Source organism: Narcine bancroftii, chromosome 6, assembly GCF_036971445.1.
Source record: "Narcine bancroftii isolate sNarBan1 chromosome 6, sNarBan1.hap1, whole genome shotgun sequence".
NCBI lineage: Eukaryota > Metazoa > Chordata > Chondrichthyes > Torpediniformes > Narcinidae > Narcine > Narcine bancroftii.
In genome coordinates this window covers 187,417,131-187,431,268 of record NC_091474.1, presented here as the reverse complement: position 1 = coordinate 187,431,268, position 14,138 = coordinate 187,417,131, and the positions used below count along the sequence as shown (strand labels likewise).

The window sequence follows — 14,138 nt, the reverse complement described above, 5'->3', positions numbered from 1 at the left end:
TTAGCCCAGAGCAAGCCTGTACCTCCGTGATCTGGTTTGTTTGTGGATCAGTGCAGCTATTAAAATTTACCTCTTCAGGTAACAGGCTTTTTTTTTCTGTAGTCAATCATTCATTTGTGATATTAGTTTTAAACAAAGAAAGTCTGCCGTTGCTGGGGTCCAGTGTAATACACAAACATGCTGGAGAAACTCAGCAGGTCTTGCAAGTAAGGGGTAACTAGCATGTTTGTGTATTGGCTTGGTTCTTCTCTGTCGAGTAGGACAGGTTGACCTGCCACACGTATCGCAACTTTTCTATTCCTTTTTTTTGTATCCTTACTCTCGATCTGCCCTTATTTCATAGAGTTCGTGCAGTTTCTTTCTTGCTGAATGAAGGGCAGATAACTCTTCAATTTGTCCCTTTGGAAACCATGATCTCACCCTCTCTGATATTCCCTTTTGTCCTATCAATGGTTACCCCCACCCTCCATACAACTTAAAACTATTTTGTTTTCTCAGCTTTCTGCATCAACTGTGTTGTTCATTTTTAAACGTTTACTGAAATCATTACAACTATTTAGAGAAAAAAATCAGTTCAAAAATCCAACCAGGCTGTTAGGTAATCTTAAATTTAAAATAATATTTAAACTTTATTTTGAACACGAGGCAACCGTATAATTATCTTAAAATATTTAACAGGGATTAAAAAAAATTATCCAAGAGCAAAATAAAAACAGATGGATGAAAATTGGGAACAAAAAAACATTAATCTTTATAATAAACACGAGCAGGTCAAATTATATTTATGGAAAGAGAAAATCAAAAATAAGATTTTTTTTCTGAAGGTGGAAAATTGAGGGGTGGGAAAGACGTTTTTAAATTGTGGAGAATGGGGAGGAGATTAAAAGGATCGAATCCTGGCCAATGCAAGCAATGTAGCCGAGAAAGGGTGATAAAGACTTGTTAAATGGAAGAAGTTAAACACGAAACCCTGCAGACAACGTCGTTAATTACAGCTGATTTGTCCGGAGGGTATGGATTTAGATGCACACGTTAATGTTCCGACTTTTTCACAAAGCGTTTGCTTTTTTAAAAAAACTTTGCTAATTGTAGCTGTTTTCACCGTGACGTAAATAGCAAACCAAAACACAATGACCTACCAGGGAGTTTCACAAACTTTTCCTGGTAGAAACATTTTTGCTGGTCAATTTTAAAATAATGTTTAAACTTTATTTTGATGCAACATAATAAGTATCTTAAAATATTTAGCGAGATGAAACAAATAATTAAAATATCCAAGAGCAAAATGAAAACATGCAGGAAATTTAGGAAAAAAACCCCAAATCTTAATAAACACGAGCAGGTCAAGATATATTTGTGGAAAGAGAAAAAACAAGTTTCCCCCACCCCCGAAGGTGGAAAATTGATGGATGGGAAAGACATGTTTAGATTGTTGAGAATGAGGAGGTCGTACGTGCTGGAGGAGGGAGGAAGTAAGCCCTGTAAGCGAAATGCTGAGGCGCTCTCTCTCTCTCTCTCGCTCCTCGGCTTGGGGGAAATGTTGCAGCTTGTGTGAGCCAGGAGATGTTGCAGCACTCCGGGGAAAGGCGGGTCCGAATTGGAGGTTTTCTGAGGGGAAAACAAAACCAGGCGGTTGATGACTTTGAACCTTTGCCATTCCATGGGTTTAGCCGAGAGCCTCTCCTCTGGCCAACAGTAATATCCGCAGTTACTGTCATCCTTTAATTGCATTTGTTCAATGAGTGAACAGAACCTACTTGTATTTTTAGACGGGATTTCCAGGGGGATTAGAGTCCTTATGGTCGGCGATTAGAAAAGTCAAGACGGACACAGAAAGTAACGATGTTCTGATGCGCCGAAGGTGGACGAGAAACCTCAAAAATGGTAAAGATGGTCACTAAATTGGTACATTACCTTCACCTGAGGTAAGGTTATTGCTTTAAAAACGGGGAGAATTTTTGTTTTGCTATCCCTTCGTGTGGTTTCTAACTTGGTTCTGAGCGGGCGGCACCACACCCTGGAACGGCGTGTAATGTTTCTGATGGGGTTGGGGTTCTGGGCACGTTTAATGATTGTTTATTTCCACGAGTTTGCCTGTCGCAGAATCGTGACCTTGTCCCTGTAATGGTTGTTTCCCGCGGACTGTTGTATACGGTAGAGTGACCTGTGAAACTTTGGATAACCGACGATGTGTTGAACAGTGGGCTAGAGAGGACCACAACAATGGGTTACAGGTAGCTCGTGAACGAGACAGAAATGTTTGGTCTCATTTCGTCTGGCCAACCCATGTAACTTCATGCCGCTGTGTTTGCTTGCATCTGATCAGCAAGTTGGAGTGCATGAATTCTTATATGATGAATATATACAACTGTAGTACAAATATTCCTGTCAAAAAGAGGGCATTCATTGAATATTATTCAGCAGAATGTTTAGTGCAGCTAATTCCCTAGTAAATTAAAGGATTTCACACAGATGATTACGATGGAATTTAACACTACTGTTTGGATCTTTGGTTTGTTTGGTAAGTTAAAGTGGCCTCCCAGATGAAAATATTTGAAATGAGTGGAAACAGATACATATGCTGGAAATGGAAGAGAAGGGTGATGGAGATTGAGGACAAAGCATCACAACACAACAGTACAGAAACAGGCCATCTAATATGTACCAAACTTTTACTCCACCTAGACCCATCAATCTGCACCCTCCATATCTGTAGGTATGCAATCTTCTGTTAAATATCAAAATCGAAACTGTATCCACTGTTGGTGGCAGCTGTTCCACACTCTCACCCCCCCCCCCCCCCCAGTGAAGTAGATCCCCTTAAACATGTCACCTTTTACCCTCAACCCCTTTAGTTGTCTCACCTAACTTCAGTGGGAAAAGGCCTGTTTGCATTTACCCTGTTTATTGCTTCCCTCAATGTTGTGACGGGAATAGAAATCTATTTGACAAACTAAAACTCCCCCATCTTGCAACCATAACCCTCTATTTTTCTTGCATTCACCTGCCAGTCTGAGGTTTTTTGTGTCCCTATTGTATCAGCCTCCACTACTATCCCTGATAATGCATCCTAAGTACCTAATACTCTTGTTTTTAAGAAGAAAACATCCTTGACATCTCCCCTAAACTTGCCTTCCCTCACCTTGTACAGTTTGCCAGTTTCTCCTTATGGAAAGGAGTTGGCTGTTCACCTTATCTTGTAGGCATCTATTAATTCAATCTCTTGTGCTTCTTTCAAAAGAGAAAAGCCCTAGCTCTGCTAATCTTATCTCATAAGATGCATTCTCCAATCCAGCTTGGAGAACTTGGTAAATCTCCTTTGCATCCTCTCCATAGCTTCCACATCCTTCCAGAATTGAACACAATATTCCAAGTGTCGTCCAAGCAGAGTTTTATAGCTATGCCATGCAATATTACCTCTTGAACTTAACCCCTCAACCAATGAAGACCAGCATTCCATCATCCTTCTTAACTATCCTATCAACCTGCATGGTATCCTTGAGAGATGTATGGATTTGGATCCCAAGGCAAAGTATCCTACGATTAACCATGTACTCTGACTTCAAGTTTGACCTGCCAAAATTCATCACCTCACCTTGTCAAATGCCTTAGAAAAATCTGTATGCCATGCTTCTTTTATCAATTTCCTTTGTCACCTCCTCAAAAAATTCAATTAGGCTCATGACTTGCCCCTCTCAAAGTCATGTTAACTATCCCTGAGAAGGCTATACTTCTCTAAATGCTCATAATTCCTATACCGAAGAACCCTAAAAAGTTTTCCCACCATATATGTAAGACTGGTCTACAATTCCCAAGATTCTCTAGATTACCTTTATTAAACAAAGGATGACATTTGCCATTCTCCAATCCTCCAGTACCTCTTGTGTGGCCAGGGAGACTCAAAGATCATTGCCCAAGCCCCAGCTATTGCTACCCTTCTTCCTTGTAACCTTGTATGTCTCTTCTGGTCCCAGGAATTTTTAACAAAATCCAGCATGTTCTCTTTCTTAACTTCAACATGCTCCAGAATATAAGTTTGTTCTTTTTTGACCTTGAATTGACCAAAGATACCCACGCTAGTGAACTCTGGAGCAAAGTATTTATTTAGGATCTCCCCCCTCTCTCTTCTGCCTCTCGGCACACGTTATCTCCTTTATCCTTAAGTGACCTGACCTTCACTCTAGTTATCCTTAAGTGACCTGACCTTCACTCTAGTTATCCTTAAGTGACCTGACCTTCACTCTAGTTATCCTTAAGTGACCTGACCTTCACTCTAGTTATCCTTAAGTGACCTGACCTTCACTCTAGTTATCCTTAAGTGACCTGACCTTCACTCTAGTTATCCTTAAGTGACCTGACCTTCACTCTAGTTATCCTTAAGTGACCTGACCTTCACTCTAGTTATCCTTCTGGGTTTTCCTTGATACTACTACTTGCCAAGGCCTTCTCATAACCCTTTCTTCTTCTACCAAGTCCTTTCTTGAGTTCCTTCCTGGCTACCATGTAATGCTCATGAGCTCTTCCTGTCTTTTGCTTCTTAAACCTTTTTCCTCTTGACTGACTGTATTTTGTCAACAATGGTTCTCTTGTCATATCATCATTTCCCTATCTTAGTGGGACAAACCTATTTGGAACTCCTAAACATCCTCCACATTACTTCTGTGTTTTTCTCTGAGAACATCTATCCCAATTTACTCTCTCCAGTTCCTGACTAATCCCATTGTAATACCCCTTCCCCAGTTAAACACTTTACCATTTTGTCTAATCTTGTACTTGTCCATAACTATGCTTGATTTCCACTTGAGAAAATTACTTATAATTTAAGAGATAAATATCATACATTTTGTAAAATATGGAGCCCATATTTACAAACTGTTAGTATTAAAATTTAAACTAATCTTGTACATGCCCTTTCTCTTTGGTCTCTATAAATAATTGTATATTTAAAAGTATCAAGTGAAGTACTCCTGTTGTGGGTTTTCTTGTCCTTTTTTGTTTTTTCTTTAGTTTGTGTGGGGGTGGGGGTGGGGGGAGGTGAAATTCATGAGGTTTTCTTTTATTTCTTTATTTTTTTAATAAAATACCACATGTATTTGGATTAAGTGACATGTTTGCTAATGTGGCGGCTCACCACAAGGCAGGCGAACCGGCCCCGCTTATAAGCCACGCAGCAGGGCAGCCGGCCAAAATGGCACTCTCGGGGGGGGGGTTTCCCTTCTTTCCATCTCGGGGCTCAGAAACCCACGCTTGGGGACCACGTGACACCCGGGTGACATCAGCGCCCTCCAGCACGGTTCTCAGCCAGGTCCGGGCTGGGAGTATAAGTGCAGCCCAGCAGCCTGCAATAAACTAGTCTGCTCACTGAGCTCAACCCGTCTGGTTGTGTGTTATTGCAGGAGCAGTGTAGCCGCCGCTCCAGTTGGTGACCACAACTGGTTCAAACGTCTTTGAACCCATCATGAGCGAGCCTGGGATCAGCGCTATTGCCGTAAAACTGCCTGAATTCTGGGTTCAGGAGCCGGAGACCTGGTTTGGCCACGCGGAGGGCCAGTTTCACCTCCACCAGATTTCGTCTGACACGACCAAATTCTACCATGTGGTCGCTGCCCTGGACCAGGCCACCACCAGACGCGTCTTGCACTTTGTTCAGCACCCACCCGTCGAGGACAAGTACGAGACCATCAAGCAAGTGCTTACCGGGTCCCTTGGACTATCCAGACACCAGCGTGCCGCTTGGGTGCTGCACCTCGACGCCCTGGAGGACAGGTCCCTGATGGAACTGATGGACGAGATGCTCGCCCTCATGGGTGAGCACACCAACTGCCCACTTTTCGAGTGCATCTTCCTCGAACATATGCCCGGGGACATCCGCCCGCTGCTGGTCCAGGAGAGCCTCACTGACCCGAGGAAGGTCGCCCAGAAGGCCCAAGAGCTATGGCTCGCATGATTCTCGGAAGGCTCAGTGGTCCAGCAGGTCACAAGGAACGGGCACGACCATGCCAAGCCCGCCCCTAGCACTGAGGTAGAGCACCCGGACTCGGAAGGGGCCTCCCAAGAGCATAACCAAGGCCGCAGCATCCGCTGCAGGCCTCTGCTTCTACCACCAGTGCTGGGGAGCCAAGGCTTGGAAGTGTCATCAGCCCTGCTCGTTCCAGGGAAATGAACAGGCTGTCTGCTGTTAATGGCTGCGGCAGCTGGCCGAGGACACAGTCTTCTCTACTTGCGAGACTCAGTCAGTGGCCGGCGGTTCCTCGTTGACACTGGAGCCCAGATCAGCGTCATACCAGCCACGGCCATCGAATCCAGGAACCGACCTCATGGACCTCCCCTCCGTGTGACTAATGCAATGGCAATCCGGACGTATGGAGACAAGACAGTCTACTTCCAGATCGGCCAACAGAATTTCGCATGGAGGTTCACCGTCTCATCCCTCCCAACTGCCATCCTGGGTGCAGATTTCTTCCTTGCACTCGGGCTTCTGGTGGACATTCAAGGTAGGCACTTGGTGGACACCCGTACCTTCCAGGCCATTTGCCTTGACGCCTCCCACTCGGAGCAACCACAGATGGCCATGATCAGCATGCCCAGAGACGAGTTCCAGCAGATCCTGGACGAGTTCCCAACATTCCTTATGCCACAGTTCTCCACTGCCTCACCACGCCACGGGGTTTTCCACCACATCCCCACCCAGGGCCCGCCGGTTCACGCCAAGATACGCCCGCTCTCGCCTGACAAGCTCCAGGTAGCGAAGGAGAAGTTTTCGCACCTTTTGGAGCTGGGGATCATTCGGCAGTCCGGCAGCCCATGGGCCTTGCCGCTCCACCTGGTCACGAAAACCGCTGGCGTCTCTGCGGAAACTATCGACGGTTCAACGAGGCAACTGTTCCTGACCATTATCCCATCCCTCACATCCAGGACTTTACGGCCAACCTGCACGGCGCGAGGGTCTTCTCCAAGGTTGACCTGGTGCGTGGATATCACTAGATCCCGGTGCACCCTGAGGACATACCCAAGTCTGCATCATCACCCCCTTTGGTCTGTTCGAATTCCTGCGCATGCTGTTCGGGCTCAAGAACGCCGCTCAGATCTTCCAGTGCCTCATGGACTCGATGGGCAGGGACTTGGATTTCGTCTTTATTTATTTGGACGACATCCTTGTCGCCAGCAATTACCGGGCGCAACACAAGGCCCACCTATGTGTCCTTTTCTCCTGGCTGGCTGACTTCGGCCTTACCATCAACCCAGCCAAGCGCCAGTTCGGGAAAGATTCCATGCAGTTCCTGGGCCATAACATCACAGCAGAAGGAGCCATGCCAGCCACTGCGAAAGTTGCTGCCATCAGGGAGTTCCCACGCCCAAACTGCCTCAAGGGGCTGCAGGAGTTTGTGGGTATGGTCAACTTTTACAACCGCTTCATCCAGGGAGCTGTGTGCATCATGCAGCTGCTGTTCGCCCTCATCGCAGCCAAGCACTTGCTTGGAACCCAGAAGCCTGCACCGCATTAGAGGCCACCAAGGACACCCTCGCGAAGGCCGCCATGCTTGCCCACTCACACACCGACCTGCATATGGCACTCTCTGCCGATGCTTCTGCCACAGCCGTTAGTGCCATCCTGGAGCAGCAGGTGAATGGGCATTGGAAGCCACTGGCATTCTTCAGCCGCCTGCTCCGCCCGCCGGAACGCAAGTATAGTGCCTTCAACCGTGAGTTACTGGGCATGTAACTGGCAATGCAGCATTTCTGCTATTTTTTTGAAGAGGAAGACTTTTACCATCTACACCGACCACAAACCCCTCACCCAGGCACTCAGAATGGCAAAGGATCCCTAGTTGGCCCACCATCAGCATCACCTCTCCTTTGTGTTGGAGTTTACCATCGGCATTTGGCACAAGGCAGGGAAGGACAATGTGGTTGCCGATGCACTTTTGCGACCGGACGTCTGCGTGCTGATGCCCGGCCTCGACTTTGACCAGCTCGCCCGGGACCAGGAAGCTGATGAGGAGACGAGGGCCTTCAAGACCTCCATCACTGGCCTGTGGTTCCAAGACCTCCCAACTCCAAGTGGCGAAGACACAATCCTGTGCAATATCTCCTTGGGCACCCCGTGGCCAGTGGTTCCACAGCAGTGGTGCTGGCAGGTCTTCCATCATATCCTCGACTTTTCACATCCGTCCAGCAGGTCCATGGTTCGAATGGTGGCAGAATGTATGGCATGGGCTGTGGAAGCAGATAGCGGGCTGAGCCAGAACATGCACCCATTGCCAGACGTCCAAGGTGCACAGGCACATCAGGGTGCCTGTACAGGAGTTCAAGCATGTCTGGGAATGGTTCAGCCACATTCACGTGGAGATCGTCGGGCCCTTACCTGTTTCCACGGGCAACCGTTACCTGTTTACGGTGGTGGACCGCACCACTCACTGGCCCAAGGTGATCCCGATGCCAGATGCCTCCATCGACTCCTGCTCCCGAGCCCTGTTGCATGGTTGGGTTGCCCGGTTCAGCATCCCGGGGTCACCTCACCAGCGATCGTGGCGTCCAGTTCACATCTGTGGTCTGGACACAGCTCGCCAATAGGTTGGGGATACAGCTACACTGCACCAAGGCCTACCACTTGCAGGCCAATGGACTGGTTGAACGTCTGCACCGACATCTTAAGTCGGCGCTCATGGCCCACCTCACCGGTCCCGACTGGACGGACGAACTGCCTTGGGTGCTCCTGGACATCCGCTCCACTCCCAAGGAAGATCTGCAGGCAACGCACCTCAACGCACCTCAATCCCCAGCGTTCACCGCATAAACTACTTCCTCACCTCAGGGCACGCTTGGACTCCTTCGAACTCCCACCGCTACCCAGGCATGGCACCCGCCCGACTCACATTCCTGGTGAGCTGCTTTCCACAGAGTTTGTTTTCGTTTGGCGGGGCCCGACCGCGGCACCTCTGCAGTGACTGTACGAGGGACCGTACAGGGTATTACAGCGTTCTGGCTCGACGTTCACACTGGACTTGGGTGCCAGGCATGAGCTGTTTGCCAACGCACCTCGATCCCATCGAGCCCGTGGTTGTTGCCCTGCCCAAGAAGTGAGGCCGCCCGGCAAAAAAGGACATTGGCACCGGTTCTGGTGGGGGGGGGGGCTGCTGTGTGGCAGCTCACCTTGTAAGCCACGCGACGGGGCAGCCAGGCCAAAATGTCGCCGTCGGGGGGGTGGGGGTTCACTTCCTTCCTTCCAGCTCGGGGCTCAGAATCCCACGCTTGGGGACCATGTGATGCCCAGATGACGTCAGTGCCCTCCAGCGCAGTTATCAGCCAGGTCCGGGCTGGGAGTATAAGTGCAGCCCAGCAGCTTGTTCACTGAGCTCAACATGTCTGTTTGCATGTGTTACTGCAGGAGCAGTGTTGCTGCCGCTACACTAAGTGGTTTTATTTTTAATAAAGTTTTTCTTTTAAATGCTCCCCATACCAGGAGGTCTGTCACCTGACCATGTTCATTACCCAGTAATAGATCCAATTTGGCCTCCCCTTTAGTCAGCTTGTCCACATACTGTGTCAGAAATCCTTCTTGGACACACCTGACAAATTCTGTCCCATCTATCCCTCTTGCAGTATGGAGGTGCCAGTCACTATTTGGGAAGTTCGTCTCCAATAACAACAACCTGCTATCTCTGCACCATTCCAAATTCTGCCCACTTATCTGCTCCTCAGTGTCCTGTGAGCTATTTGGGAGCCTACTCCCAATATAGTGATCGCTCCTTTCCTGTTTCTAACTTCCACTCAGAAGACAATCCTGCCACAATGTCTTCCACTTTTGCAGTTGTGATACTATCCCTGATTAGTAATGATACTCCACTCCATCTTTTATTTGCCATCATATCCCTTTTAAAACTTCTAAACACCTGTATCTGCTTCAGCCAAACTTGTCCTTGTGTAACGACCACAATATTGTAATTCATATCCCTTACTCCTGATATTTCTTGCATTGAAATAAACACATTTTAATCCCACAAACTGACCATATTTATGCTCCCTCCATATCAACTTTCCTGGTAATCTCCCTACTGTCATGTGTTTGATGTTCAGAATGTACTGCATGCATGATGCTTCATTCATTATTTAGTAACAGAGCTAAAATAGTTCCCCCCAAAACACAGTATATATGAGTGACTATGTCACTCAGGTGTAAACACATAACACATAACACTCTATCCCCTTCCCACCCCTGCCGCTAACAGGATAAATGCTTTATGAAAATAACATACAGGCAGCACCATTACTAAACTACAATAAGTATGTGGTGCCCAGGGAATAATGGGGAGATGATGAATAAACTATAAAATAAGTATGTAATATTAAACTGCCAAGTCACTGAACATAGTCCTTTAATTGCTCTGAGAATGTTTTTCCCTCTATGATCATCTCAGAGAGGTAGAATCTGTCGAGGTACTTTGCATCTTCTCTGGACTCTTTGCTTTTTGAGGATGGTAGCTTGGTTGGTGGTGAGGAATTTGGTGAACCACATATGGGCATTGCATAGGATGCTTGGTTGCGACAGAGCCTCATTCCTTGAAGGTAATTCCATTAACATTCACAGCATAGGCCCCTGGAGTTTCATCTGATGTAGCATAGGTCCACGGAATTTCATCTGATATCTCATCAGGATTGTAAGCCTTGGGTGTGGCCATAGGATCATCCACTGCTCTCAATTGATTGGTGTGTTGTTTTCATATTTTAGTTCCCACCAGTACAGAATAAGAACAAAGACTTAGTTTAAGGATAACTCCTCTCACCCATGGTCCCCAATTATCCCAGTAGTCGTGTACCAGAACTGGTTCTCCAACTTCTTGTAGACTTGTCAGGAGATGCAGATTGTTCTATTTGAATGCCGATGTTCGGATATACTGCGGAAAACACTGTTTTGAAGTTGCATCCAAACATTAATTCAGCTGGTGTTTGTTTGGTGATAGAGTGAGGTGTAGTTCCCTAGAAAATCTGCAATTTTATGACTCCATTATGCATTTAGTGTTTTCTTCATTTTCATGGCCTTCTTGAAGGTCTGTACAAAATGTTCTGCTTCCCCGTTGGTGCTTGGGTGGTAGGGTGCTGACAAAATGTGTCGAATACTGTTTTTCCGTAGGGACACCTTAAAAGCCTCCGATATGAACTGTGGACCATTATTGGAAACCAGTTCAATCGATAATCCATACAATGCAGATTTATTTAGCAGTTTTTCAGTGATATGATCTGTTATTGTTTCCCTCATGGGTACGATCACTAGCCATTTGGAGTGTGCATCGACTACAGAGGAAATTTTTATCCATGAATGAACCAGTGAAATCAATGTGAATCCTGTGCCAGAGTTGTGATTCGCTTTGGCTTAAGAGGCTCTGGGTTGCACACCTTGACAAATGTCACATCTTCTCATGTTTTGCTCAATGTTCAGGCCTATTGAGGGGCACTAGACCTATATATGTCAACACCTTCATTTGAACCATCTCTGGGTGGTTGTTGTGGGGTTCTGATAATATGGCTGTTTGCCATTTTGTAGGGATTATTGTTCTCATTCCCCAGAATAAACAACCTTCCTCAATTGATATTTCATGGCGTCTTGTAGAATGAGATTTTAGTTCTTTCGATATCGCTTCAGCCTCTGGCCATCCATTTGACGTGAAGTAGAGGATCCTTGATGGTACTTTCTTTTTGTACTACTTTAATGATTTTTTTTTGCTGTAATAGGTAGACGGTGAATTGTTCTTGATCAATAGCTGTAGCCTCCACCATCCATTTAATTATCTCATCTTTTTATTTAGTTTCCAGTAGGGGCAGGCGCAATATCACATCAGCATGGTTGTTTTGTGTTGCTGGCTTGTTTTAAATCGTAGTCATATGTGGCTAGCAACATGGCCCATCTTTTAATTCATGTCGCCGTTAGCACTGGTATCCCCTTTTTAGGTCCTGGAATCAAAATTAGTGGTTTGTTTTTGGTTACTAAGGTAAACTTTCTACCATATAAATATTGGTGGAATTGTTTGATGCCATGCACTATGGTAAGTCTTTTTTTCAGTTGTCAGACGGGGAGGCATAAGCCACTGGTTGTTCCCCTTTTTCAGTTACTTGTGATAACACCGCTCCTAATCCAACTGGTGTGTCTAGTGCCAGAGTAACTTTTTTGTTTGGGTCATAGTGAATGAGAACATTGTCACTTGATGTTAGTATTTCTTTCAAACAGTCCCCTGCGTGACTAGTCTTGTCATTTGTTATACAATTTCTAGTGTTTTTTAAAAACAGTTAGTTTAGTGGGCTGCACAGCGTCGACATATTTGGAATGCACTTCTGTTAATGGTTAACCAAGCCCAGGAATGATTGCAATTTGGCTTGGTTTGTTGAGTAAGGTTCTCTGCGGACTGAGTCGGTGCCAGCAGTGTCCATTCATACTCCTGTGCTGCTAATTGTAAAGCCCAGATATGTGACAGAAGGAACGATAAATACACATCTGTCTTGGAGCAGCTGGACGTTTGCTTTTTTGCAAACGGGTTAGGAACTTTTCTAGATTGGATAGGTGCTCAGAATCGTCTTGACTGGTAATTATAATGCTATCGAGGTAGCCACCTACATTAAGTGCATGTAATAATTTGTCCATGATCATTTGAAATGTGGCCGGGCTGCTGATGTTCCATATTGCATTCTAGTATAGGTGAATAACCCCAAATGAGTATTGATCGTCTCGTATTTCTTTTGAGTCGCCTTCGAATTCTATTTTTGTCGGTATATTTGTGATGTCTAACTTGAATTTCTTTCCTTTGTTCAAGGCTTGCAATAGTTCTGCTTTGAGTATAGGGTGTACTGGTATCTGTAAAGCCTGCTGGTTAATGGTGACTTTGTAATCACTGTAAATTCAAATTTCCCAGTTGGCTTTTTGCATTGGTACGATGGGAGCTGCCCAATCGTTTTATTAGATTTTTTCCAATATTCTCTCCTCTTCCAATCTGTTCTGCTTCAATCTTTCCTTTTATGATGAAAAGTACTGTTCTGGGATTAAAATAGGCTCAACTCCTGGTTTCAAGTGTAATTTTGCTTGGACTCCTTGGATTTTTCCCATGCCTTTTTCGAAAACCCCCAGTACTTCTTAAGAACTTGTTCCAGTTTTGACTTGTCTTTATCTTCTAGATGTCTACGTTGTTATTAGCCATCTTGGAACCCAAATCTGTCTCATGTGCCGAATTAAGAGTTGTGTCTTTTTGACTTGGTAATTTGTGTCTGGCACTGCAGTTGGCTCAGCCCATTATTAATTGGTCTCTTAATGGATCATTTAAGAATTGACCAAATTTACAGAGGCATGACATTTTATGTAATTCTGGCAAATATTCACTTACGGATTCACCTGATCTGTTTTCTATAATAAAATCTTTCCCTTCTGCTATAACAGGTGGTTTGGAACTTGCATAAGTTTTGGATCCAGGTGTATCCGGAGCTATGCTTTTATTTAAAAAAAACAGTTGAAAAGTCTTCCTGTCCATTCAGCTTAAAAATAGCGAATTTTTTTTTTGTTAAAAGATGCAGTGTTGTTAATGGCTACACTGAGATGATCAAATTGTTCCACAGTAATGCTAGTTTTCTTCCGAATCCAAGAACTGCCCAAACTGTGCCTTTGCCATTTTGAATCTTTTCTTTGTTCTCTGTGGCTGAGCTTGTGGGGCCCACTGTAAGAATGAACTTGTGTTTCCCTTTTAAATCTTCACTCCAATGTCGGAGCATCGAGGAGGTACATTTTGATCTTCATCGCCAATCTGTCACGTATTTGTTGTTCAAAAATCACTGCACTTGGAGATGTGATGCTTTATTCATTGTTTAACATAGAACTAAAATGGTTCCTCCAGTACACAGTATATATGAGTGACATGATGATGTCATACACACACAGGCATATATACATAACACCTACTATGCACAAATCCATGTTGACTATCTCTAATCAGACTCTGTCTATGTCAGTACTTGTATATTCAATCTCTTCACATACCTTCCACTACTTTACACACTACTGAGGTCATGCTTGTTGAACTATACTTACCCAGATTATTCTTTGGAGCCTTTCTTAAACAATGGAACAACATTAGTTTTTTTTAACCTTTTCTCTGGAAACT

At 45.3% G+C, this 14,138-nt stretch overlaps 1 protein-coding gene and 1 long non-coding RNA gene across 3 annotated transcripts in view; one reads left to right on the top strand and one right to left on the bottom strand.

The window, feature by feature from the left end:
- The window catches only part of LOC138736866 (uncharacterized), a 129,963-nt gene that overhangs the window by 71,988 nt on the left and 43,837 nt on the right, over window positions 1-14,138 (bottom strand). The gene's annotated exons all lie outside the window — the stretch shown is intronic.
- arhgap18 (Rho GTPase activating protein 18) overlaps window positions 24-14,138 on the top strand; it is a 142,624-nt gene continuing 128,509 nt past the window's right edge. The window contains exons 1-2 of one of the 2 annotated variants that reach the window (XM_069886989.1): window positions 24-78; window positions 1,770-1,925. In XM_069886989.1, the coding sequence (XP_069743090.1) occupies window positions 1,882-1,925 (44 nt within the window). In that variant the 5' untranslated portion in view covers window positions 24-78; window positions 1,770-1,881. Of the gene's footprint in view, window positions 79-1,735; window positions 1,926-14,138 lie in introns of those variants that run through there. The other variant, XM_069886990.1, reaches the window with a different exon arrangement.